General features: G+C 37.2%; 1 protein-coding gene and 1 long non-coding RNA gene across 3 annotated transcripts in view; both read left to right on the forward strand.

Annotated features, from left to right (window-relative positions):
- The first annotated feature begins 135 nt into the window (after positions 1-135).
- Positions 136-27,937, forward strand: part of avil (advillin) — a 31,304-nt gene continuing 3,502 nt past the window's right edge. For both annotated transcript variants that reach the window (XM_065241960.2, XM_065241961.2), the window contains exons 1-16: positions 136-351; positions 538-618; positions 8,455-8,529; positions 8,715-8,911; positions 9,375-9,483; positions 13,579-13,689; positions 15,416-15,621; positions 15,884-15,962; positions 16,400-16,498; positions 16,731-16,884; positions 20,988-21,088; positions 21,271-21,408; positions 24,337-24,495; positions 25,179-25,358; positions 26,802-26,950; positions 27,050-27,194. In XM_065241960.2, coding sequence (XP_065098032.1) covers positions 559-618; positions 8,455-8,529; positions 8,715-8,911; positions 9,375-9,483; positions 13,579-13,689; positions 15,416-15,621; positions 15,884-15,962; positions 16,400-16,498; positions 16,731-16,884; positions 20,988-21,088; positions 21,271-21,408; positions 24,337-24,495; positions 25,179-25,358; positions 26,802-26,950; positions 27,050-27,194 — 1,962 coding nt within the window. In that variant the 5' untranslated portion in view covers positions 136-351; positions 538-558. The remainder of the gene's footprint in view (positions 352-537; positions 619-8,454; positions 8,530-8,714; positions 8,912-9,374; positions 9,484-13,578; positions 13,690-15,415; positions 15,622-15,883; positions 15,963-16,399; positions 16,499-16,730; positions 16,885-20,987; positions 21,089-21,270; positions 21,409-24,336; positions 24,496-25,178; positions 25,359-26,801; positions 26,951-27,049; positions 27,195-27,937) is intronic.
- LOC135719309 (uncharacterized) lies at positions 9,875-12,034 on the forward strand. Its single transcript, XR_010521067.2, has 4 exons — positions 9,875-11,083; positions 11,182-11,315; positions 11,398-11,501; positions 11,612-12,034. It is a non-coding gene; the product is annotated as an uncharacterized lncRNA (long non-coding RNA).

Here is a 27,937-nt window from a genome sequence, read left to right on the forward strand (position 1 = left end):
CCCCAGCACCTGCTCCATGGCTTCTTCTGACTATTTTCTTTGTCTTTTGAATATGTCTCCCTTGTTTACATTACTCATTTGCCTATACTGTGCTTCTTTTCTTATCTCTTTATTCTGATTGGCCAGTGAGTTCGGCATGACGTGACAGCAGGCAAATACAATCAAATGAAGTATTATTAAAATAAGTGAAAAGGAAGAGGGAGAACAGGACAAAAAAGGAGATATTTTGCTTGGTGCGTCAGGGCGGATGCCACACTTGTCCCCGACTGGACTGCACACATCAACATTTGCACCCGTCGGTCTGAGGAGAAACATTCACTAAAAATTTATATAGTTTTTTCTTATTTTAAGGTAAGTGCTTGCTTTTCGAACTACACTTTGTAACAATTAAGCATGCTTTGTAAAAACTGTTATATATTTAAGCCACTTAATATAAAAAACTCACAATTAATAAAATACTTTTAGCACAATTGAACACAATCCAGACATAGTTTGTGATGAATAGTCTAATGTAATGTTTTCTTTATTCATATGCAGTTTGCTACACACTGTTGAATCATGCAACAAACATTTCGAGCTGTCACAAACACCACAGGTGTCATCATTTGGAGAATTGAGGTATGTTTGCAATTCAAGACTTTAAAAAATATTTTTTATATCATCTAATTGGGATGCTTTCCATAGGATGGTTCACAAACATGTTTAAACGACTACTTTTTTGGCTGATAGCTTTTCTCATGATGTCTGTCATTTGGCGTCCACCATTTTACTTTTAAGATTTGACATTTTATGTCGATTTTACTCTTAAATACTCTTAAGAGTTCAGCAAAAGTCTTGTGGCACAATTCTGATATGCAAATGATTGTGTTGCTTTATTTCACTTTACTACATGAAGACTTCATTCAGAAACATTTAGCAGAATTGTAATATTAACTGATGCAAATGAGAGTAATGTTTAATGATGCTGCTAGTTTCAGAGATTCTGATGTACATTACTTGTCTTCATGTTGTTGTGTTTGTGGATTGTCCTTTTCTCTCCATCTATGGGCTTGTTAAATCATGAGTCATGACGTAAGGATATTGTTTCCGGGTCCAAGCCTCCACTCATTTCAATAGAGGATACTATTTAAACAGCCATTTATGAGCACTATTTATTTATATTACACATTTAAGCGAAAGGTTTATAAACTCTCAGTGTACAGATCAGTCTCCAGGCTCACTGAATCACAGACAGTATATATAATAATTCATAAAAAATGCATGAGTCCATGTCTGATCATCTCGGTTTTGTTGTGGAGATGAAACTAGGATTGTTTGTTTCTGGTAGTTTTGCATTATGATATGAGTGTACATTAGTGTGATTTTTTGTTATTTCCCTATATGGAATTTGAGATCGGTTGAAGTGCTGCATGACGTCAGACTTAACAAGCCCACAGTTACAGTCGGTCATTTTACAAAAACAATCAAAGAAATGCAACAGACTGATAACTACAAACTTGTTATTTTAATTCATAAATCACATGACAAAAACACTATCCTGAACTCATTAACCAAGTAAGGAAAAGAAAGTATATTGTCACAAGTTGTTGGTACTTAACATAAGGATAAATGGTTTTTGCTGCTGCATTTCAGGGAGAGTTAACAAAAGTTGTTTAAAGTTGCATGAATGCACTAGAAGGAGTATTTCAAAGTTCGCAACATGCACTTTTCTGAAAATACGGACTTCCTGTTGGGCGGAGCTAATGGGCGTCAGGCCGAGTGTTGTTCAGGTCGATGAGAACAAATATGTACCAAGTTTTGCATATGTATAAAAATGTGCACCAAGGTTTTTTGACAAAAATAAATAAATCTGACACGCCCAAGTACTAGTCTTTGCCAGGGCGTAAAGCGCGATGACCCCTGATGTGCGTGCCAAATTTCCAGAGTTCCTGAGTATGTTAAGGGCCCCAAAATTAACAACAAATTTTATATGTAAGTTTTCAGAAAATTATGCACAGTGGACACCTGAATTTAAGTGGTGACTTAATTATCAAGTGGACTATTTTAAAGTTGCTATAGACAAAGTTGGGGAGTATACAGTTCAATTCAATTCAATTCAATTTTATTTATATAGCGCTTTTCACAATTGTTAATTGTTGCAAAGCAGCTTTACATGAGTAGATGTAGAGGAGAACACAGAAAATCAATAGATAATATAAGAAGTAGAATATAGCGGCTAGGGATGTCCCGATCAGGTTTTTTTGCCCTCGAGTCCGAGTCATTTGATTTTGAGTATCTGCCGATACCGAGTCCCGATCCGATACTTCTATAATACATAAAAAAAAGAATAAAGAAGAGCGAAAAAACAGAACCAGTGCAGGATGTTCCTTATGGCATGCCGCACGCATTGCTGTTTCTGTGTGGAGTCAAAAGAGTCTAACTCTGTGCCAGCGCATAACTACAGATGTGTTAAAAAATAATGAATATATACTATATATGTTCAGGGGTTAAATTGGGGTTTGTTTTGTGGGGAGGCTCTGTTGGGAGGGAGGGTTCGAGGGGTAACATGTTTAATCCTGATGACAGCAAAGCACTGGGTGTGTTTCAATGACATTTTGTATCTCTGATAGGATTTTATAGGTTTCAGTTTTAAAGCTGTGCCACATGTTGACCCAAACTTTAAAACCTGAACTTTAAATTATGCAAATCTATGAGTCTGACACCCTATATGCATTTGGTGCACATGTCATTATGCACAATTGATCAAACTTTGAATGAAGTTATAAGACTCAACCTCCTTGACTCATTCTAGGCATAAGATAGGCTACCCAAAAAGACTCAATTAACAAGAAAAACAACATACGGATTCAGCAATATATCTTATAAATTAGCCATAGAGATTCCCTAAGCTGGTCAGCAGTTAGTTATAAAATACAAATAGTTAGGTCGTGATTCATTTGTATAATCAAAATACATTATTTTATTAAACTATACAATCAGTTGTATCCAGTTATCTGGTTAACATTTTGTAATGAGATGAGTGACATGGCTATACGTACTTTAATACTTTGTTTCTAGACTTCTATTAAGTTTTTTCGACATGGGCACCATTCTTACCTCTCTTTCTCTCTCTCTCTCTCTCTCTCTCTCTCTCTCTCTCTCTCTCTCTCTCTCTCTCTCTCTCTCTCTCTCTCTCTCTCTCTCTCTCTCTCTCATCTCTACAGTAATGTCAAATGATCCTGCGCGAATGCGCGTTCTTGAGGTTCTGAGTGAGACGCGGTACTGCGTCTGAGCACATGTTGACAATAACGATCAAACGCGTCGTTTAAATGAGCAGTAAAAACGCGGTTTTGTCGTGGGTTCCTTGCACGCACGAGTGTGAAGCCTATGAATGAAAGCACGTCAATAGGCTTGTTCGACTTCATGCGGCGTCGCAACAATCGACAGCCGGGTGACGTCAAACTACCGCGAGAGTGATCCGCGAAATCATACGGAGGAGATTGCTTTTAAATCGTTCTCGCGGAACTTTGACGTCATGCAGCACCACAAGAACCGGCAGCCGGATGAAGTCGAACAAGCCTATTCTCTTCAGTTCACATGCACCAGCGCAGCGCGTACACTGGCGCGGAGCAGAGCGAGAACTTAATGGATTTTAAACCCTGCATATGTATCCGAGTCCTGCTCGGGAGGTAACGTCCGATTCCGATCGAGTCTGAAACCACGTGATCGGGGCCGATTTCCGATCACGTGATCGGATCGGGACATCCCTAATAGCGGCTAAGGTTAAACCGTACAAGCGAGCGTATTAATAATGTAACGTATACAGTAAAGTGCTAAGTTAAGCCAAAGTTGGCTGACTCTCCCTGGGACGAAAAAAACCCCTAAGAGAAAACCCGGTGGGAAAAACTCCTAGAAGGACAAAAACCCTTGGGAGAAATTAATATATATTTATATATATATATAGATACGGTAGGGATAGGAAGCGGGTAAGCAGATTAAACTGGTTCAGCCGGTGGTCGTTGGTTGCGCATCGGCTGGGCATTACGTTGAAGGACAGCCAGTAGATCAGTGGTGCGACGACCTTCACAGCAACAGGAACTGGGTCTGTTTGTCTCATTGTCCTCGAGCGATTGGAGCGATTTGGTTCAATAATAAGTATCTCAGTCTAATAGGAGTTTAGTATAAGAAAGTTATGTGCCATCCAGTCCCTAATATCACTAATGCAGTCTGTTAGCTTAATACAGTAGGTAAAACTTACCGCACTACTGGAGTCAAAAAGGGGATGCTACAGAGCCCCCAGGCCTGTGTCTATGGTTTCCCCACGCCTACAGAACAATAACTATGACATCTGTGCAATATTTTTTGAAATTGTAATCATGTTCAGAGCCTTACATACACTTAAATATAGTTTACAATTTGTAAAAATATTTACATTAGCCATGTCTTTGCATTATTCTGTCCAGTTTTTACTGTAGGTAAATATAGATGCACTTTATTAAAATTTGTTTTAAGTTAGACTTCCTGCTGCCAGTTGGTGTTGTTATTATCGTAACTTACAGTAGACACATCGATGTAATCTGACCTCATGAACAAACTTACACCCCAAGTTTGATCACAATCAAACATGCAGTAGATATAAGAAACTTCCTGTTTCCTTTTTTAGCCATAAATGTATCGTCTCGCCGTGGCAACAGCGCTCAAGATATCAAAAATCCCTTGGCAATTTAGCATCTCCGATGTCTTGGCCTCATGTTGACCAAGTTTAGTGGCACTCAAATCAATCCCCTAGGAGGAATATTTAAAAGTTATGTACTTACAGAAAATCCAAAATGGGGGACCTCCACTCCGGCGGAGATGTATGTATGATATATGCACCAGTTCATTTTCACATTTATTTTCAAGCCCTGGTGCCAATATTTGCCTAGGCCTAATGGCAGATGTGTGTGCCAAATATTTTTTATGTGTATGACATGTTTTAAGCATGTAAAGGGTCCCAAAATGCCCTAAAACCATAAAAGAAAAATTATTTTTGAAGAAAACAATAGTTGGTAGAATTAAACCCCAATTCAGGGTGGGCACAACCGGTTGTAACTTCCACTTCACACACGTTGAATGAAACATGAGAAGAGATTTATTAAACATGAAACAAAAACTGCCTTCTTTAAAACACTGAAAAAGCAGACTGTAGACTTTTTAAAGGCTGACTGTTAAAACCATACAGTTCTTCAGCATATACGTTTAAAGGTAAAGAAACAAACAGATATGTTAGATAAGACATTTTTCAAGCTTATTGTTTTTAATCATTAACATGACATTCATAAACTCCCCTTGTAATTTTATCGTTAAATCTTTGCTTTATAACAGGTTAAATGTAACTCTACACCCTTGCCTCATCTACTACACAAAGATTTTGAACATGCAAATTAGTCCCCGTCTCTACTCAATCGCACAGCTCGGCCATATATATACAGTGGTGTTAAAAAAAAGAGCAATGTCAGCATTTTTCTCTGTAGAACCTTAAAACTGAAGAAATTTATTAAGATTTACCTTGACTTTAAACTATTAATAACTAATATTTAGTAACATAACCATTGTTTTAGACAACTGCTGCACATCTGTATCAAATCGAGTCAACCAACTTCTGGCACCAAACAGATATTTCAGCCCAGGATTCAAAATTCCCATCAATTTATAGGTTTTGCTTCAGAAACTGCATTTTAAAGTCACCCACAGGTTTTCATTGGGGTAGAGATCAGGGGATTGAGCTGGACACTCCATAACCTTAATTCTTTCTGTCTAGAACCAAGATTTTGCACTCTTGCTTGTGTATTTGGGGTTGTTGTCTTGTTGAAACTCCCACTTTAGTGGCATTTCCTCTTTGGCAAAGGTCAACATAATCTCTTCAAGTATTTTGATGTATTCAAACTGATCCATTTTCCCTTGTATACAATAAATAGGCCCAACACATTAGTATGAAAACATCTTCATACCAGGATTTTTGCATTACCAACTGTCTTTACAGTGTATTGTGGCTTGAATTCAGTACCTGGGGTTCGCCTGTGGTCCTATCGATATACAGTATGATAATTTTATTCACATCAGACCACAAAATGTTACGCCATGTTTCTTTGGGCCAGTTGATGTGTTGATGTGATTCTGCTCATGCCTTTCCTGCTTTACAGGGGCTTCTTGAAAACAACTTCCCACATGGAAAAAACATATATAAACATATATGTTTCAATATAATATAGGTTTTGATATAAGTTTTACATATATGTGACATATATAAAATTGGCCGTTTTCCTATATTATATGTACATATATGTACATATATGCACATATATGTTAACCTATATATTGGTAAAATTATTAAAATCTGTAGCTGCTAATAAATTAAACATAAATAAAGGTCCAACCAATGACAGTCTGCACCTGCAGGAGCAAGGTTCAAACCTCCAACCTTCCGATTACAAAAAAAAATGCAATCCCACACGCCATTGCTGGGATTCGAACACCCAAACTTCCGATCATTAGACAACTCGCTTTACCATCTGCGCTACTGTCGCTGTCAAATAACACTGAACAGTAGCTGTTAAATTAAACCATTTTGTTATACATGTCGTAGACAGATTTTGTAAATGTTTTAAATGTGCAGACATCATAACTTTATTTAATAATTCACATAATTTATGGCCTGTATATGCACATATATGCACCTCAATTTTGCATATATGCAGCATATATATTATCATATATGGGCATATATGCTGTATATGTGCAGCATATATGGGCATATATGCTGTATATGTGCAGCATATATGGGCATATATGCTGTATATGTGCAGCATATATGTGCATAGTAGCTGCATATAGGTTTCATATATGTGCATATATATTATTATATATGTGCATATATGCTGTATATGTGCTGCATATATGTGCATATTAGCTGCATATATGTTTCATATATGCGCATATATGCTGTATATATGCAGCATATATGTGCATATAAGCTGCATATAGGTTTCATATATGCACATATATCCACATATAGGTTCTTTCCATGTGGGTTAGCTTCTATCAGACATCTTCTGACTGTCACAATACTTACAGATCCTTTTAGATCATCTTTGATCTTTGTAGAGGTGATGACTGTCAATCTGTTTTAACAGAAGTTGCTTGTTTTCTTTCATGTGTTTTGGTATTTTGTTGCCATTTTAAAGCATTTGATATCATTTTAGCTGAGCATGAGCATCTTAAACTTTTTTTCCCTTCTCAAATCAACTTTTACATCAAATTGCGTTGTTCCTCTGAGCAATGATGGAACAGTCCTTATTACTTAGAAATTCAGCAGCAGATATATTTTATAACAATCATTTTCTTCCCCTCTTTCTTAATAAAGGACAAAAATGAGCTGTTTTTCACAGAATTAACTAATTTTCACTTATTATCATTAAACTTCACGCTATTATTTTGATCGCACCATTTTTTTAAAATAAGTTTTTAACTAAGAACAAGTAGTGTGGATATCTTTACAAATGTCTCTATTGTTGGTCTATTACACTACTACATCTGGAAGTAAATTATTTCAAATGCAGAAATATTACTACTACAAATAACAGTGGTTTATGACGTATGCAGCCTTTGGATTGAGAAATTGAGGATGAAGGTATCTCAGGAGTCAGGAAGTAAAGCAAACATTGTATTCAGACATTTGGCCTTGATACCTTCTTGCCTCGGAAATTGTATCTTGTCTGTTATTGTTTATTGTAATGTGTAGCTATCTTATTTTGTTCGCTTTTATGCTATGGATTAATGTTTCCATTTTTTGATTTTTTTTAAGTTATCTGCATTTAGATTCTTCTCAATCTTTTTCGTGGACTTCATGTTACAATTAATGTATTGTTGTTAATGGATATTTAATTGTGACACAAGACATTTACACTTAATGTCAATACACATCAAACCAGTTTTTCTGTGTGTTAGACCAGTGGTTCCCAACCTTTTTCACTTTGAGGCCCCCCTAGTTGCCCACAACAATATTTGAAGGCCCCCCACTTACTCAAAAAAAGAAACATCTTGATTTTTGCTTGTTTCAGCTTATTTTCATGCTTGTTTTGTCCAATTTTAAATAATTTTAAGTAATTTTGAGGCCCCCTTGGAAATCTGCTGAGGGGGCCCCAACCCCCTGGTTGGGAGAAACTCTGTGTTACAATATGCCACATAACAAATGAAAATATAAATGGTTAAATTCTGAATAAGTTTCACAGATCATTAGATGTGTTCAACTTCATACAGACCGATCATCATTAAAGTTTGTCTTGTGTCTGATGTTGTTTAAGCACATGGTTTTGTCGCATTTATCAGCTTTACAGTTTGTTGCTTTTTCGTATTGAGCTTTTCCCTCCCCCAAAATAACATGACTTTGTTTTCTATTAATCTGAATGTTGTGATAATGTCAAACTTTTTCCCCAGAAAATGAATCTGGTTTTGGTCCCGGAAAATGCTCACGGGCAGTTTTTTGAAAGTGACTGCTATTTACTGCTGTCAGTAAGTGCATGCAATTATTAAAAAAATCTGAAACCTCCAAACATTTAACACTAACATATGTCAGGAATATACCACAAGTGCTTTCTCTGCTTAAATTGCTGTTGGTGTTTGGTCATCACAACTCAATGTCATTTTTTTTCTCATTTCACTGACTTTCATTCTCAATGTCTTTCACCCATCTGCAGACACGAAAAACTGGCAAATCTGTGTTCTATGACATCCATTATTGGATTGGATCCACATCTTCAACAGATGAACAAGGAGCTGCTGCTATCTATGCCATGCAGCTGGATGATTTTCTTGGTACATCACCTGTGCAGTATCGTGAGGTGCAGCACTACGAGTCCAGCATCTTCTGTGGATACTTCAAACAGGGCATCATGTAAGCATGTTACACATTGGGTTACTTTAATGGTCTTGCAAAACTATAAGTAACACGTACATATGGCCTAAATATGACATTAATGATAGTTAGTAAAGTGGACTACTGGAAAAAGTCTTAATAATCCTTAAGGTTTGGTGTTTTGATAATCATTGGCAAAACCATGGTTTTATATATTTTAATTTCTTCTGAATTTTTTGCCATAGCGACTTTATTGCACTCTATGATATCATTTTCTGTCCTAAAAATTTGTCTGCTGTTTAAAATTTCTGAAAAACACACTTCTTCGAATTCCTCTTATAGCTTTTCTCATAACTGCATGAAATTTGATTTGTAACCACCTGGCTCAACACTTTTTGGTGTTCACGAATACCAAGTGAACTAATTCAACAGCGAGTATTCCAAAATGGACAAGAGACTGTATCTTTGCAAACCATTAATGTCTGTCTGTCTGTTTCCTCAGTTATAAGTCAGGAGGTGTGTCTACTGGAATGAATCACGTAGAGACAAACACTTACAACATTCAAAGACTGCTTCACGTGAAAGGAAGGAGGAAGGTCACTGGCACAGAGGTGAGGAAACTCTTCAGTATGTTACTAGTAATCACATCCTTTCCATCTTATTTACTAACCAAAAATGCCCCCAAAACAAAACTAAAAAATATCCTCATGGCTTTAAATAGATGTGTTATGTAGCTCTTGAATACATTTTATTTTAGAGTACCAAAAATAAAGAATGAATATGGCATGTGCAAACATAAGTGTGATTTCACCTGACCATAGTTTAACATATTATTCTGATTATCGTATTTATACGATAGTATAAGTCGCATCAGTTAAAAATTCATTTTGAAGAGGAATAAACGTATATAAGTCACAGTGGACTATACTTTGCGTTTATTTAGAAAATTATTTCACAAAATCCAAGCCGAAAAACGGACATAATCTGGAAATTAAGTTAAAGAGCACCTATTATGGGATACACGTTTTTAAACATACTTTTGTGTGTAAGTGTGCATTAGTACATGCTAACGATATTCAAAAAGTACATACCTCAAAGAAAACGATGACGCGAGTTATCGTCTCTAACGTTCGAGGACTACAAAAAACACTCGGATTGTAGGCAACAGTTTACTTCCTGGGATTAGTGACGTAGATAAGACCAACATTATCATAGTTCAGCCCTCTCTGCTTTGCTTGGGTACGCCCTCAAAGACGAGGGTGGGGAGCGCCGAGTCAGAAGAGAGCTAAAATGGCGGAGGTTGTGAGTCCCTGCTTTGACTCTGTTTGCAAACTCTTGTTTCATTGTTTAAGCGATTAAATCTCTCGAGTAGACGCTGTCTCTTTAGATGAGAGGGAAAAATAGCACTTTATGGACTTCCACAGAGGACATCATGTTTAATACGGTTCCGGAAAAATCCAGTCAGAAGTTGTTCACGGAGTTTTCACAATAACTGCTTCTCATGAACCGAAGCTGGATTTGCGCGACGTCTCCTCTTGAAAGTTGGATTACTGTGCACTTCTGGATCACAGGCTGTAAGTATTCATGTTTATTATTTGCCTTTTACTGTACATTACGTAACCGGTAACCGGAGATTAACATAATGTGCGTGTAGAGCTAAGCTTGCAAGCTAATTGTTTTGTGTTGTAATACTGTATTTCATAAACAACGTACCATATTTACACACGTGTATGTTGAATTATGCAGACTATCGTTTTTTTTTTATCGATGTTGGTTTAGACATGTTTACAAACTTTCTAAGTTGCTAAGCTAAATACAAATACAAATGCCAGCTAAACTGTTACCAGTAAAATTTGTTCTCATGATCAAACTCAAGAAACTCTAAGTACAGATGATTTGTTTAAAGTTATATGTATTTTACTGTTGTATTTACTTGAAGCTTTCTTAGATTTTGAAACGAAGTAAACACGTAATGTGTGTTGCTAATGTTGGGCCATGTAATATGTAATACATTAACGTTTTAATGAATAGTCTAACGATTTATAGTCATGGTACTCTATTGTTATAATATGTCTTTTTGACTGAATACATGTTTGTTTTATTTGTCTATATCTTAGATTCGCAGCTGGACACATCCTTCTACACTGTATGCAAACATGCAACATCATAACACACAGTACAAGGAGTCAGACTGGCATATGAGGAGCAAAGGTGTGTAACACACATGATGTATTTAGCTAGTGAAACCACTACCAGTCTTAAATGTATAACTGATGATGACAAAGTTTTTTTTCTCTGCATAATAATAGGAACCCAGGCAGTAGCATCGTTTCACAATGTTTCCATCATCATCATCAGTGGATGCCTTTGCCGTCTGTAGCCTGAGATTTCAGATTTGCAGCAAAAAAAATTTGATTTTCTCATTTATTGGAATGCTGTGCAGGTATTTAAGTATTTTAGTAACTTTGTTAAATAAAGTAGTATTTACTTTTACAATAAATTAATTGCTTGTTTATATTTTACAGGTATTTGTACCTTGCAGCCATCCATTACAATGTCACCAAGCCGTAACAAAAGCAGGAGAGGGAAAGTACAAGGCTATGTTCCCAAAATACACAAGTGACATACCGTAAGCAGTAATGTTTTATTTCAAATACATTCATAATTAAAAACTTAATGTATGAAGCAGGGAAATAAATGATCAAAACAAAAGATTTATTGACTGCAATATTTCTACAGTTATGTGGATGATGTGATCAGGCTTGTGTTTGATGAGGTATTTGAAGATAAGCTGAAGGAAGCCCTGATTCCAATGGACCTGGCATCACAGTTTGAGAGACCTTCAAAGGAGGACGTGATTGCATGCCATCTTCAGTGCAGGGGTCGTCGAAAGCCAAAATTGTGACCGATCTGATCAGGAAGCTCCAAGCGTATCTGGAGAACAACACACGACAGGATGATAACCTTATAGTGTCGTCTTAGATAGCACCAGCTGACAAAGCTTTGATATGCCATTTATCTGAATAGATAGCTGTAAGAAATGAATTGAACAATTTTTGAAACAAGAGCACAATATGGTTACTAAAGTATGTTTATTTGTATATTGTTTAACATTTAAATATATATTTGTAATAAATAAAAAAAACTTTTGACTGACTATTATATTTTCTTTAAAGTTACATCTTTTGTTCTTTTGGGTACTTTGTTACTATAATGATACTTTAGTGTTATTGGTTTAAAAATGTAATAAAACTTACTCTAGTCCTGCACCTCAAAGGCATATAGTCGGTACAATAAATGTTCTGTGTGTAGGGATTTAGACAATTTGTGCAAAACCTGGATGATGAATCACGCAGGTAAGAGGCCCTGGAACATGTTGCATTCTCCTTAAAACCTAATAAGTAAAAACATAGCACTTATAAGTAAGCGGTTTTTCATAATAAAGTTTACCATAGTAAAATAATGTAGAACTAACATTCATTGCAATTAATACTTTTTTGTGCTACATTTGATGTTTCCATATAGTTTGCACAGTGATATAGTATGTAGCAGTCTTTTATAATAAAGTTTACTATAGTAAAATAATGTTAACAAATGAAATAGTTTTATAATCATTTCAACAAATACTTTCTATGTGCTACATTTGGTGTTTCCATATAGTTTGAACAGTAATATAGTATGTAAGCAGGCTTTTATAATAAAGTTTACTATAGTAAAATAATGTTAATAAGTGAAATAGTTTTATAATCATTTCAAAAAATACTTTCTATGTGCTACATTTGGTGTTTCCATATAGTTTGCAAAGTAATGTAGTACATTATAATTACCTTTTGGATGTCTTTGCAACACATTTTCGTCTTCGTTTAGCATTCTGGCAGAGCTAAGGACACCTAAAAAAGTTAAATCCAATCGCGTTCATTGACGGAGATCGTTTATATCGTAACGGCCGTCTGAACTCTCTGGATCGAGCTTGAAGTGGTAAGGCAGTACAGACACCATCGTTTATAGAGAAATATAGCGCTTGTTTACGTTGCCTGTGACTCTCAGTCAGAACCGGAAAACCCACGCGTAGTCAGGGGCGTAACCTTTCAAACACACGCCGAACCCAGTTGACCAATAACAGTTGAGTAGTCATCTGACCAATCCGAATACACTAGACATTTTGGGAGGCGGAGACAGGAACTAAACCGAGCGTTTTCCAGACTGGCAGAAATCGGTGAGGTATGTAAGCAATTTATAAGACTCACAGTGCATTAGTTCAAGTTTTAATAACATGTATGTACTATGGGATATTACAATAAGGTGCTAACGTGCTAATTTATTAGCATAATTGGTGCTCTTTAAAAAAGGTCCCGAAATCATTCCACATCACTGAATCCATTGAATTACATAAATACAGGAACAGCATAGAGCGGACTCACGCGGCTGTAGACAGTAATGGTTCATATGAAATAATTTTGACGTATAAGTCGCACCTGACTATAGGTTCCAGGAGCCTCCAAACTATGAAAAAAGTGCCACTTATAGTTCTGAAAATATGGTATTTAAAAAAATTCCACAGCTCTTTTTTATTGAGTGTGCTATGTAAACGGTTTACAAGAAGTCTGTGAATCTTCATCATTAATCATTCAAATTATAATTTAAAATTCAAAAGTCAACCAAAAAGGATTTCATTGAGGCCAGTAACCATTTTGTTTATTTTGCAGGTGGAAGTGAGTTGGAAAAGCTTTGATACTGGAAGTGTTTTCCTTTTGGATCTCGGCAAGACCATTATTCAGTGGAATGGACCTGAAAGCAACAAACAGGAACGTTTAAAGGTTTACATAAAGTTAAATAATTCATATGTGTTCCTGTTTATGTCTGTGGTATTGGATGAATAATTGACTCTGGTCCATTGAATTATTTTAAAATAATGCACACTGCGGTGTAAGGGGGCAATTACACTAAACGCGTTTATGGTAGTTACAGGCAATTTTTGCCACCTGCCGCAGCACACTTTTTTGAAGGAGCGCTGAGAGTGGAAAAGCGTCCGACGTCATCCGCGTGTTCCGATCTCTTTCAGGCCTTGCAGGTGTTTTTTATGACTGAAAAGTTTTCCATTCAGAAATTTCATATTTCATCACAAAAATGTTGAGCTCTGGCCTTGATGACACGAATTTCCGCTGTTTTTCGTGTCTCTGGAGACGAATGTCTTTTTCGTCCTTCCCAGCACAAATTTCTATCAATGGCTGTTCGTGTATGTGGCAAGACTTTCTTTATCGTGTCATTTTATCTTTTGTTTTCTCATTTTCTCATCATTCTTTTCTATTTTTAAATCATTGTCGCTTGGGGTTAGGACCAGATTCGGGATTTGCGTTAGAATGTAATTTTATGCATTGGTTTCTACATATCGTTTGCTTTTAAAACTATTCTCGCCTGGAGTTGGGGTTTGGGTTAGGAAGTCACAGAAAGTGATTGTAACCCAAACCCCAAGCAACAATAGTCAAAAATTGAAAAGAACGATGAGAAAACAAAATATAAAATGACACGATAAAGAAAGTCGTGCCACAGACACGAACAGCCATTAATAGAAATTCGTGCTGGGAAGGACAAAAAAGACATTTGTCTCCAGAGACATGAAAAACAGCAAAAAAAATTGTGTCATCAAACGAATAAATTAATCAAAAGTTTCGTTACTATAACACAACTTGCCTTGAGACTGGGCTGGTAGGATAGGACAGGTCATATTAAAAAGGAGACGGGCATACCATAGTAGAGTTCTCAACGGGCCTGAAAATTACAACCCGACCCGACCCGGCCCGTGGCTTTTAAAGCCCGGACCCGATGTTACCCGACACATCAACGTGAATTATCTGTCCGAACCCGACCCGCGGCCCAACCCCACCGACCCCCCCTGCCTTTTTTTCCCTCATACACGTAAGTTAGGCTATTATCATGACCAGCAGACGGGAATTCAAATCAAGCTTTAATGTTCACGCCTTTTAACAATACAAACAACTGAAACAATAAACTTTAAATATAGGCTATATAAATATGCCTTAAATAAAAATGACACAATAATAAATAAAAAGAACTCAAACATGTTCCCAACAAGCGGCTTTTCCTCCTGTAGTAGCAAGCAACGGTGAATTCACCTGCGGCAAGTTTACTTTTCTCCATCTCTTCTTCTCCAGACAACAGGCTTGCACGCAGTGATGCACGCTCACGCGGCTGCAGCCAGACCAGACTTTCTTGTTTACGGTGAACAGCAGTAATGATTAATAATTTTTTTCACGAAGCGTAAAAGATTAAGCCCGAGGTCCGACCCGACCCGACTCATTTGCTTATATTTTTGACCCGAACCCATTGAGAACTCTATACCATAGACATACTGTACATCACACCATTTCTAAACTGAATTTCAACTTGATGCCTGTCCAGCCCTCATCAGCTATTTTTACTGTTGGAAAATTAACTGCTTATTGCTGTCTTTACCTAAAGGCTTTGCATTATATTCTTTGCACTGTTAATTAGAAACCAATTATGTTATTTTTTGATTGTAAGGGCATGATGCTGGCAAAGGACATCAGGGACCGTGAACGAGGAGGTCGGGGAGAGATTGGAGTGATTGAGGGGGATTCAGAAGCAAAGTCTCCTCTTTTAATGGACATGATGGTTGAAATTCTCGGTGAACGTCCCGCGGTGCTGCCCAGTGGAACGCCTGATGAAATAACTGACCAGCAGCAAATGACTAAGCTCAGCCTTTACCAGTACATACCACAAACCTTTACTGTTTGTAATTGCATAAATAGTCATTTAGCACATGATAGATATTTGCATTTGGGTCAGGGATTCAAAGCATTTCTCAACATGTTATACACGTCTTACGTTTGAGCTTCACTCCATAGCGGTGAACAATGAGAAATGCTTTGAATGTTGATGTAAAGGCATGAAATGATTTCTAGGCCTTAATGAAATTTTTACATCAAGATGTTTTTCTTATTCTTATCAAATAAATCTCCATATGCCCAGTGTATCAGATGAGAATGGCAGTATGAAGATCACAGAGATGGCCACTAATCCACTGACACAGGACATGCTGAATCATGATGTGAGTACTGAAGAAAGCTAAATACATTGATGGTTATACTCTTCTTCTATTGCTTAGTGTTATTAGACAAGTTGTTCCTAAACTTTTCTGCCTGGCCTCCTTTTGGTAAAAAAATATCCTTTCAGCCTCTTGAGAGAGTTGAGAAAGCTGTTCATTGGTCATTATAGCAGGGCTTGTTAAACCTGTTCTGGAGGACACTCGCCCTAGTCCTGCATAGTTTCTATAGGTGCCTCCCAAACTAAGGAGTCATAAGCGACGATTTGTAGCTGAAACCGTGGTCTTTGGTAATCCATGTAAATCCTGAGGTTTAAACAGGAAACACCCTGGCTCCTGTTGATGCACTAATGTTTTATGAAGCCCACACACACAAATAAAGTACAGTAGTAATAAGTACTTTATTTCACTTATATGATATTCGTTGATTTGTTTGTTTGTAGGACTGTTATATTTTGGATCAGGGAGGAGTAGCAATATTTGTGTGGAAGGGGAAAAAAGCCAACAAAAATGAGAGACAAGCAGCAATGACAAGAGCTCTGGTGAGTTTCTGTTTTTGATTATGCTTTATAGTCAAGTCTGTTTAGTGTTTATTCCACTTGTCGTCATATTGTTTTACCCCCTTGTGGTTTTTATTTTCCCATTTTTGTTAATAAAGACGCTTTGTGTATACTGTTGCCTGCGCCTGGGTTCTGCCTCACAATTAATGACAAGCACCACCCTGCAGTATATCATTAAAATGATAACTTATCAATAAATTTCTTATTTCTTTAGGAGTTTATTAAATTAAAGGGTTATCCACACACTACTAAAGTAGAGTCAGTCAGTGACGGAGGAGAATCGGCTCTCTTTAAACAACTCTTCAAGAGCTGGACTGTTAAAGAGCAGACCGTCGGTCTGGGACGGACACATGGTGTAGGAAGAGTGGGTATGTCTAGTACTTGCGTAGTATTACAACACACACACAATATAAAATAGCATTAGCCTTTATCACATTGTTTGACCAATTATAACATGTCTGTCTGGTTGGCTGACGGTTTAGAGTTTTGTAGTGTTTTATCCATCAGGACGTTGCTACTTTTAGTCTTTTCGGGTGTTTAGCTTTCTAAGGTCTACAGTCATCCTTCTTGCAGCTCAATGTAATCAGGTGTGTTTAATATCATGTGGCAAACTGATTGGTGTATGACATCAAGGGCCAGATTTACTTAATGGGGCAAATTAGTGTGAGAGCGCAATTCCAAAGAAGCGCTGATTGGAGTGGTATTATCTTCGGGTTATTTACTAAAAAGGCGCAAATTAAATAACACCAATACATTTTTATCCAACGCAATCTACTAAGAGCACCGCAAATTATGCTGCGTTCCAGGCAGGTTTTTAAACCCGTGAATTACCCGTGCTTCCTGAGTTACAGGCTGCCTGGAACGCATAAGGTCGTGAGTCGTGGTTTTGAAGTCGTAACTCACGGGTTTAAAAACCTGCCTGGAACGCAGCATAAGTTCAGGTTCGCAAATAAGCAGAGCTGATTCTCCTCAGGTGCGGGTGATCTACTAACACCTGATGTGCTTGAGTTAAGCACCACGGACATTGCAACTGAAACTGTGGGATGCAAAATCCCAGTTAACAAAGCCATAAAAGAACAAAAAAAATAAGTTTTGAAACACCTGCTATTGAGTAACTTTTCCTAGTCCTCTTTTATTTCCTCCAGCAAACAAAAAATAACATAGCTTGTCAAACAATATTTTTACATAATATCATCTCAAACAAATTAGCGTTGCACACCTGGGGCCCTATTTTAACGATCTGAAATGCAAGTACGAAGCGCAAAGCGCAAGTGAGTTTGTGGGCGGATCTTGGGCGCTGTTGCTATTTTCCCGGCCTGAGAAATAACTCTTGCACCAGGCGCAAATCAATAAGGGGTTGGTCTGAAGTAGGTTCATTATTCATAGGTGTGGTTTGGGCGTAACGTCAAATAAACCAATCAGAACGCTATCCAACATTCCCTTTAAACGCAAGGGCGCAAGTTCCATGGCGGGTTGCTATTATTATGACGGATTTACCAGGCGTACGCCAGGAGCGGTTTACAGCCGAGGAGACATCTTGTAAGAGCAGTCAAAGACAGAGAAGTTGTTTTGTATGGGGATAGGAGAAACCCGCCCAAATCAGCGTCGGTTAAACAGGCGTGAGAGGAAATAGCCACAGTCTCATCAGCTGGCATCCCCATCGTTGCGCCAAGCTCTACAATGATGTCAGGATACGGGGGAATCCCAAGCTTGCCAGCATAAATCGGGCACGCCGTGTAACGGGAGGTGGATCGCAGCCACACAATAAATAAAAACTATCACCACAATGCTCACCACAATGATTTCCCTTATCTCGTGTATTAATATTTTTTAGTGTAACAATTTATGATTTGCAAAAATAACTGTTGCATCTGTGTAGATTAGATAAGCAAAGTGTTTGCACGTTGTGCACGCTATACATTATAGTCAAGGATGCGCCCTTAAAATAGCATAATGAACAACGCGCAACGCGCCACTGACTTTAGACTAGTTTTTTCTGGTCAGTGGCGCAATTGTTTTTTGAAACTGCAAAATAGCATCAGGGATGGTTTGCGCCGGAACACGCCTCTTTTTTTGTGCTGAACCGCGCTGGGAGCGCAAGTTCATTCCCTAGTTTGCCGACGTGCTTCTGTGGAGGGAAAAACCCGCTGTGCGCCGGTGCAAAATACAAATGATACATGCGTCACTGACAAAGTCAATTGCGCTGGGTGCAAGATAGGGCCCCTGAAGTCAATAGATAGGTGCGTAGGATAAGACCCATTTTATACATATGGTCTTTACTGGTAAATTACTGATAAATGACAGTAAGAGATCATAAGTGAGCACAATTTTTCCAAAATAACAGTAAATCAGTACTGACAATTTTCCTGTACGAGAAGTTGTTACATTACCAGTAAAGTAAATGCATGGATTAAAGTTTTCCGTCGCTAGACGGATTTCCGTCAATTGAAAAATTATTAAATTCACTTTTCATAAAGACGAGTCGTGTATTCACCTTTTTAAGTGGGATGTGATCAAAGCCTGGAGTGGAGCCAAATCACGTTCCTCTCTCCACTGTAAGCGTTCTGTAACCACCACGCACCGGATCCACTCCGGGTTTTCTGGCTGTATCACGTTAAGCTGAGGTAAAACTTTATTTCAGCTAGCATGGACAAACTTATAATGCAGGAAGGCTCCGATGTTTTGGAGATCGATAAAGGTGTAAAAGACCTGGAGATTGACTTAGCGAAATGATGAAGATTGGCAAGGCTTTCAGTTCGTGGGCTAAGAAAACCAAAAAGCCAGGTAACTTGCGTGTCTTTGCACAGTATGACTAGGGGTGCTGTATTTTGGGGGTAAATGATTTCCCCCGTACGTGATCACCCGCGTCCCGTTTTTGACTGCTGATCTAACCAGTGGCTGATACAACGGGTTTGTTAAACTCGTGGGTAAACTTCATGTGGCGCCACAAGAACCAGGAGGCAGATGACATCCAAATCCCGTGAGCGATTCGAGGAATCATAAGAGGAGACTGCTTCCGAAATGCTCTCGCGGGACTTTGATGTCAACCACATGTCGGTTCTTGCAGTTGCATTTGCGTGTGGTCACAAAAACTTAACATTTGTACACATATTTAAGCACCACAGTTTAAAAACAAGTGATTTAAGCCATTCAAAGTCAAAACAACAGTGCAAAATGCGGCCGCTGTTTCTGTGTCAGATGGGCACGCAAAGTCGCGCGTTCGCTTCTCATTGTGTGAGTATTTTTGCCGCTTTATTGGCCTTAAATAAACATATGCGTCAAAAATCCAGTCTTTGCAAATATCCTCATATAAACACGACCATTTAGGTCTTAGGAGAAAGTAAACAGCAGAAACATTGCGCACAAAATAGCACATCAGCGCTGCCTCTATTGTAACATAATAATTTGTTGATAAAGGTACAGTCATTCATTTTACATTTTTCACTATGGTTACAGACTGTGCTTATTGTACACGAGTTTGACTCGAGTTACTCGTTTAGGATTTATATTCATACATAACGTTACTGTATAAGAGCTGTGACTGTAAGCTGTTTTGTGAACAGAACAGACCCTGGATTATTTGTTTGTGTACTGAATAATATGATATGAAAAAGTTGTATTTGTTTACATTAGTAAATGCATTATATAACATGAACAAACAATGAAAATATAGAGTATATAAGCATTCTTGTTTATGTCATTACAGTAATTGACGGTAGTTCATGGTGCATTCACTAATGTTAACAGTTTCAACTTTGATTTAAAAAAAATATTACAAAAAATGCTCAAATTAATACATTTACAATTAATTAATTAATAATTAATAAAAGATTCATTAAAGGTGGTGATATTCATGTTTTCTTTTTATATAGTGAGTTATTTAGCTGTTTCGCCTTAATCTGAAATTCCCTGTAAACTACAGCTACCTATATACTACAGGAGACTTTAATATGGAATTAATGGCAAAAAAATCTACCCTTAAAATGTTATTGGTCTCGCCTACATAAAGTGTAAGTTAAAGGAATATGACTTGGCCTGAAAAAAATTTCAGTCAGAATAATTTTTTTTACTTTAATCCCTGTAAATGTATATTGAATGTAACAAAATATAGGATTACCAGTATGAGTGTGTATGAAATCAGGACATATGTAGTCTGCTTTGGGCCAATCACAACATTCGTACATTTACACTTCGCTCGAATCAGTATAGCATAACCCAGATTATTTGTTTGTAGCATTGAGAGTTTAATTATTTCGTTTTTAAGTTTTATTAAAATCTCTGACCTTTCAATGCAAAGGTATATTGTATCTCAGAGGGATTATTCACATGCATCTTGTAGCTCCATACTTAACATGAAAAGTTTTTAAGCGGCTACCGCATAGTTAGTGCCAATACTGTACAGTCCACATTCACTTTAAAGGAAACCTTTAAATTACCCACAAACATAAAGTTTTTCTTTTTCTTTAAACAGCTGATGTGCCTCAAGAGAAATTTGATGCCAGTAAGATGCATGTGATGCCTGAAGTTGCAGCACAAGAGCGCATGGTGGATGATGGCAGTGGTAAAATACAGGTGAGAGCGACAGGAAGTTAAGCTAAAGAAATATTACAATGAGCTATAACAGAAGAAGAAATAAACAGCAAGTGTGGTAAAACTTTTAAATAAAAGAGACATTCAATGAGAATACAAGTTAATGGGTAAATGAAATACAAACCCAAAAAAATGAATGAATAAGAGATATCCTACATCCTCAGGTGTGGCGTATTGAAAATTTGGAGTTGGTTGAGGTAGAAGCTGAAATGCATGGCTATTTCTATGGAGGTGACTGCTATCTAATTCTATACAGCTATGAAGTCAATGGCAGGCTCAGCTACATTCTTTACATGTGGAAGGTAAAGCAACATTCACTCTCACTTGACACGTACATTTGTTCATGAAATATTTTAATTCAGCTTATTTCCACAGCCCTTTTACGATACATATGATTTCAACATATAATAGTTAGAAATGCATGCACTTAAAATGGGGTTTTGAAATACTTTGAATTCTTTACAGTAGTTTTGTTTCAGGAAGTGCTTAGAAGTGTGACAGAAACATAAACATCCAATCCCATTTCTACCCCTATACTTTCCACTCCCTGTTTAGCGCGTTTACGCGAAGGGCTAGCAATGTCTCAAGTCTCTTTAAAAGGCTGTTTATACTTGGATTAAGATGCATTATGGTCGGTCTGATTACAAGAGGGACACATTCACACGTGGGGCCCTATTTTAACGATCTAAGTGCAACGTCTGAAGCGCACAGCGCACGGTCTAAATGGCCGTGTCCGATGCCACTTTTGCTAATTTAACGACGGGAAAAATATTTTTTGTGCGCCGAGCGCACGTTCGAAAAGGTTGTACATATTTTCCCAATGAGTAATGTGTGTTTTGGGTGTAACGTGCAATAAACCAATGAGAGTCTCAGCTCTCATCCCCTTTAAAAACGAGTTGCGCTGGCGCTATGTCTAATCCCTATTTAGATGACGGACTTTGTAAACTGAAAAACTAAGCGGAGGAAGAAGACCACCAGTTTAAGAATAATGTTAAATAATTGTGTTTTTTTCATTTTTATTCAAAATTTTAATTTTTTTAATTAAAACCTTAAAAAGCCTATTTCTTTCAGTCATAGAAGTACAAATAGCAGGCTTTGAATTGCTGTACATGTATTGATATCCTACATAATCAATGTAATCTCATAAAATAATTTGCAAATATGCAAGAAAAGGTTTGTACTCTAAAAATACAAACAAGAGATGAAGAATTTACAAACGTGCAGAGAGCCGAAGCGTTTCAGCACTAGAACAGCGCCATGGGATTTTTATAAAGCATTACTCAAAATGTTTCTCATCTTACCATATCCACAGGTACAGAGTCATCATATACAATAAATCCGTAAGATAGAATTTAAAAACATTTAAAAACAGATGCATTTGTTTGCAAGCAAAGCATTTATTTACTTACCAGGCTGCAGGTGAAGCAGCTCTTTGTGCCTTCTAACGTCTCATAATTAGTCCTCATTTATATCCAAGAGACTCAATAATAATCTTTTACATTCAATTCTTTAATCTTTCATATTTAAAAGCGTTTTTGTGCTGCTGCTCATTCATGTATGTGATAAGCAAACCCGTCCAGTTTATAGGCGCATATTACTAATGCGCTCTTTAAATAACAAAAAAACATTTGGGCCATTTACTTTAGACCAGGTTTTTGTTGGTCAATGGCAAAGTCTATTTTAGTTGCCTCAACATAGCAATGTGCCAAAAATGCGCCTGAACACACCTCGTTTTCAGATCAGAACGCCCATGGGCGCAAAAGGGGAGCGCAAATGCATTTGCTACTTAAACAACGTGGCGCTAAACGTGAAAATTATCATTGCGCAGGGTGGAAACTAGCAAAAGACACTTGCGTCGTGCATTGCGCCGGGTGTAAGATAGAGCCCCTGGTGTTTTAATCTCTCTCTATTGTCCACTTTCGAACGCGTCTGTCCTGATTACTGAGGGGGTGGTCTATGGGCGAGTCCCTCTGCTTTCGTTTAACTAATAACTACTATTAAGTAAACATGCTGCACAGTGTTTTGTACATGTATATGTAGAATCTTTATTTAATATTTCAGAGCAATTGAGGAAATAAGCGTGCAAAACTTTCACACACAAATGAAAGGCGTAGAGCAGCCGCTTTAGTTTTATCAATGAAAGCCTACAGATAGTGCTGTACACTACTCATCTTCGAGAGCCAGATTTAAAAAAATGTAAATATGATGCGGGCCAAACTTTTACCCCCGTTTTTACCTTGTATATATTACCACTCTCACCTATGTGGGATGCATTGCGTGAATACACTCTAAGATTATTTCTCACTCACAACTTATCTCAGTATCATTAACAAGAGCAGATATATCTTGAGAAGGGCCTGCTGCTTCACTCCACTGAGATGAGGCCGCTCTCCTTCACAGCCAATCAGTGCTTTGCATCGTTCCTCAACAACCGCAGAACAGAGAAGCAGCACAGAAACGCAGTATTATTGGAAAACAATAAGAATAATTTCAAGATCTTCAAGGGCCCATTAAATGGTGTCCCCCCCACTTACAATGCCCCTGGCTGTAGTCAAAAACACAGGCAGTGGAAAAAATTAACATCTAGGCAATCCAAACAAGACAAAAACAGTTATCCAAAGTGCTTAAAGTTTTAATATGCAGGTACAATGCTCACATGAATCAAGAAAATAAAACAATGTCGACCTTATAGTGAGGTGGATGAGACAGGTACTATATTGATAAAACACTTTTAGACATTTGAAATTATTTGGTCAACCCTTCCTTTCATAAAAGCTTAGCTTCAGCTCAGTGACATATTTTTAATTTCCAGCATGAACATTAGGGTTTTTTTTGAAGATGTGATGACGTTGGATGACATTCAGTGTGAAAATGTGCAGAAATACAAGAAATCAGACAAAACTTCTTTGTATACAAATATTTTCAATCAATACTATAACATTTTACCTATCATTGTTTTTAATCTTCTCATTGCAATAAGGATAAGGAGTTTGTGAGAATTTTCTTTTGACACATAAGTGCATAGAAAAATCAAAACCAGTTGTGGAAGATCTTTCTTTGTAGCCCTGTGACTTAAAGTTCACCTCTCAAACGGCAGTATTGTTAGTTACAGTAAGAGAATTGGTTATAAATTGTAGGAATATAATCCCCAACTACAATACTACCCAATATTTGAGTCACATACAGGTTGCAGATAGTGATGCTTTATTGATTTTTTATGTATTTGACAGGGCCGTCATGCAACTCAGGATGAAATAACTGCTTGTGCGTATCAGTCTGTTACTCTGGATCAGCAGTATGGTGGTCAGCCGGTTCAAGTCAGAGTCACCATGGGAAAAGAGCCACGTCACTTCATGACCATTTTCAAAGGCAAAATGGTTATCTTTGAGGTAAAATATGATTTTTGCTAGATCTACATTGGTGTTTGATGGCTTTATATTTAAGAAATTCAGCTAAGGTTGGTTATACCTAAATTAAATAAAACATAACTAAGGGGTTGTGCACATCAATACTTTTAAACGTCTGGAGGACAGCGAAAGCCAGCTGTTTTTTTGTGAGCCGGTTGGTTGCTGTGGTAATGTCCCTCCCCTCCTCCAATGTGATTGGACGGCCGTGTAAGAACTGACATTGACGAGCTGAGCTTTTCACCCAAAGTTGAATCTCTTTCAACTCTCGACACTCTCGACGGTTTTCAGCGTGGAAAATAAACGCTAGCTGCTGGCTTATTTGAAAAACTCAGAGTTTCCATTGGAATTAATTGAAAACATGCGGCGGCCGGGGGCAAAGTAATGCTTTGTAAAAGACAGAAGGCAGTCATTTAAAATTTTGTATACATCAAAACTGATGAATTGTGGTGTAGTGCTTTAAGCACTTACTGTAGACAGAACAAGCACAAACATCTTCAAAATGGCCATCAGTAGGAAACAGTTAAGACAGGTAGAGTGAATATTTCTCAGAAACGATCAGATAAGATACTTTAAATCTTTTAAATGTAGGCTTACAAACTAAAAGGCTTTATTATAAATGTTATTTATTTTCTTCATACATCCCAGTTCATATCTTTCGATTCTAGGGTGGCACTTCCAGAAAGGCAGCGTCAGAGCCAGAGCCTCCGGTTCGTCTTTTCCAGATCTGTGGCTCTCACCCAACCAATTCAAAAGCGATTGAAGTACCAGCTCTGAGCGCCTCGCTCAACTCCAATGATGTCTTCCTTTTAAAAAGCCAGTCTGGAGTTTTCCTGTGGTATGGCAAAGTAAGCAATCTTTAGTGTGATGCTATACTATTCCCTTTATAATGGACGTGATACTGTAGGCAGTACTAACTACTGAATACTGCATTATGGTGCCACCACTTCCAATACACCACAGATCAGAAGTGTTCATGGTAATGAAATAAAGTTAAATGGATAGGGAATCCAATAATAAACATTCTTGGCATCAAAACTTGTTCAATTGCTTTTATCTGCCAAACCAAAAGGATTTTTTCACTTTTTTAACTTTCCAAAAAACGTAAATAAAGACCAGACGTTTTAAGCACCAAACACAACATTAGGTTAAAGTCATCTATAATCCTTTATCTTTTCAAATCTTGAAACAATATAATCACTTTGTATGATTTTAAGTAAGAAATAATTGACAACAGGCAGTTGAATTATGAGAAAATAATTCACACCTTCACGGAGTGCCGTTACAACACAGGTGTGTATTATTTTCAAATAATTTAAAGGACCGGAGTCAATTATTCCGCTTATACCGCTGTTACCACAAACAACACTCTGTTGCCTATTTTTAAGACATTTGACAGGTTAGGTGTGCGGTTTACTGGAAAATAATCAACACCCGTGGAACATTTCTTAACCAATCAGAATAAACCATTCAACAGTCCCGTGGTATAACTTATGTAGGAATAATTGACAACAGGCCGTTGAATAATAAGAAAATAATGCACATGCAAGGTGGTAATGCGGCACAACGCAAAGCTTTTGCAGGCTTTTCATCCAAATTGCAATAAATAAAATAAAATTAAAAATTTGTGAATAAAGAATTTGTTCAAGAGTAGAAAGCAACACTTTCAGGCAGGTTCACAAAATAATTAATAAAAATTAAAACTATATGAATGGCATTGAAAGTGTTTTAGGGAGTTGTGCCAGAGTAACATGAAGTGTAGCCAATACAAATAATTCATCCCATTAATATAAACATTATGTTATGGTTCAAGTGTATAGAGTATATTCTGTTCACTATGTGTGTTTAATAAGCCAACATGAATTTATCTGGAGACATTGTATTCTGGCTTGTAGTTACACTGTGCTTCAGTTTAAACATGATTTACGTATTTTTGTTTTTACTTAATTCATATTTAACCTCCTAAGACCCGAGCTTTGGTTTGTCTTTTTTCAGATTTCTTCCAGCTATTTGGGGTTAGGAAGAAACAATAAATATGATAACCAAATTTTTTTTCAACATAAAGCACTGTAATTGCCCATGTTTGTTTAAAACAGGTTCCAGGAACACAGAATTAAGTATTATGGTGCCCACAACAAAAAATATGATGTCCATGTATGTGGACACACCATAGGAGGTTAAGCAGTCATATGCATTTGTTTATTTTATCATACTGAAGGACAAACTGCATTAATCTGACAAAATATGAATAATAACAGCCTAATAAGTAATGTGATGTAATAATGTGACAGGGCTGCAGTGGGGATGAAAGGGCTATGGCCAAAGAGGTGAGCTCCTTCCTTGGTCGAGGTTTAGCCGAGGAAGTTATGGCTGAAGGACAGGAGCCATTTGAATTCTGGGAACTCTTAGGTGGAAAGACACCATATGCAAGTGACAGAAGGTATACAGATAAACAAGTACATGTGGGTTGCTATTATAAAGTCAAAAAACTACAATGTTTTCAATTGCAATCTTAACTGTTGATGTCGTCTTCTTAAAGATTACAGCAGTCTACTACAGATCATCAACCACGTCTTTTTGAATGCTCCAATAAGACGGGTCAGTTTACTGCCTCTGAGGTTACCCAGTTTACACAGGACGATCTAAGAGAAGATGACGTCATGCTTTTGGACACATGGGATCAGGTAGAGCAACCGTGCATACACCAATGACTTTATCACTGTTGTAAAGAGTAAGTAAAAGTGAGACTCCTTAAATCAGGAGTTGCATAGGGAGTCCTCACAAGATCACAAACTAAAATTGTCAGTTAAATACTGCCATCTATTTTTCTGCCATGCATTGTCTGATGATTTCGAAAAGAACGTGCAGGATTAAAGTCAACACACATTCATATTACAGTATAATGTCCGTGAAGGAGTGATGCAAACCAAAGATTTGGTAATTTGGTTTGGTGCAAACCAAAGATTAAAACATTGTCTGTGTCAAAGACTTCAAACACACAATTTAGGATGCATATACAGTTGAGTTATAGCTATTTTACATGAATTCTGAATGCTTTATTGCATTTTATGTCAAATGTGTATTTACAAAGGGTGCAAACTTTTGCCGTTTTGGATCCAAAGAATGCAATTCTTGTGATTCGTCTAGATCCGATAAGTTTTTGAAAATGAGGTGAATGAAATTATGAAAATCATGTCCAGCTATTGTGGTAATGATGCAAATCACTAACAAGTTTGGCGGGTTATGTTTTACAATTTATAGTCACCTTATTTGCTATCTAAGTTTATGCAGTCTGTGCGGATTTAGTGCACATACTTAACTTGTAGTATTTTTTTTCAATCAAAGTAATCCCACCTAGCCATATTACACGAAATGTTGCTTGTATCCGTTGTTACATTTTTGTTGCGATCATTATTTTTTTACCTCC

Source organism: Paramisgurnus dabryanus, chromosome 14, assembly GCF_030506205.2.
Source record: "Paramisgurnus dabryanus chromosome 14, PD_genome_1.1, whole genome shotgun sequence".
Lineage (NCBI taxonomy): Eukaryota > Metazoa > Chordata > Actinopteri > Cypriniformes > Cobitidae > Paramisgurnus > Paramisgurnus dabryanus.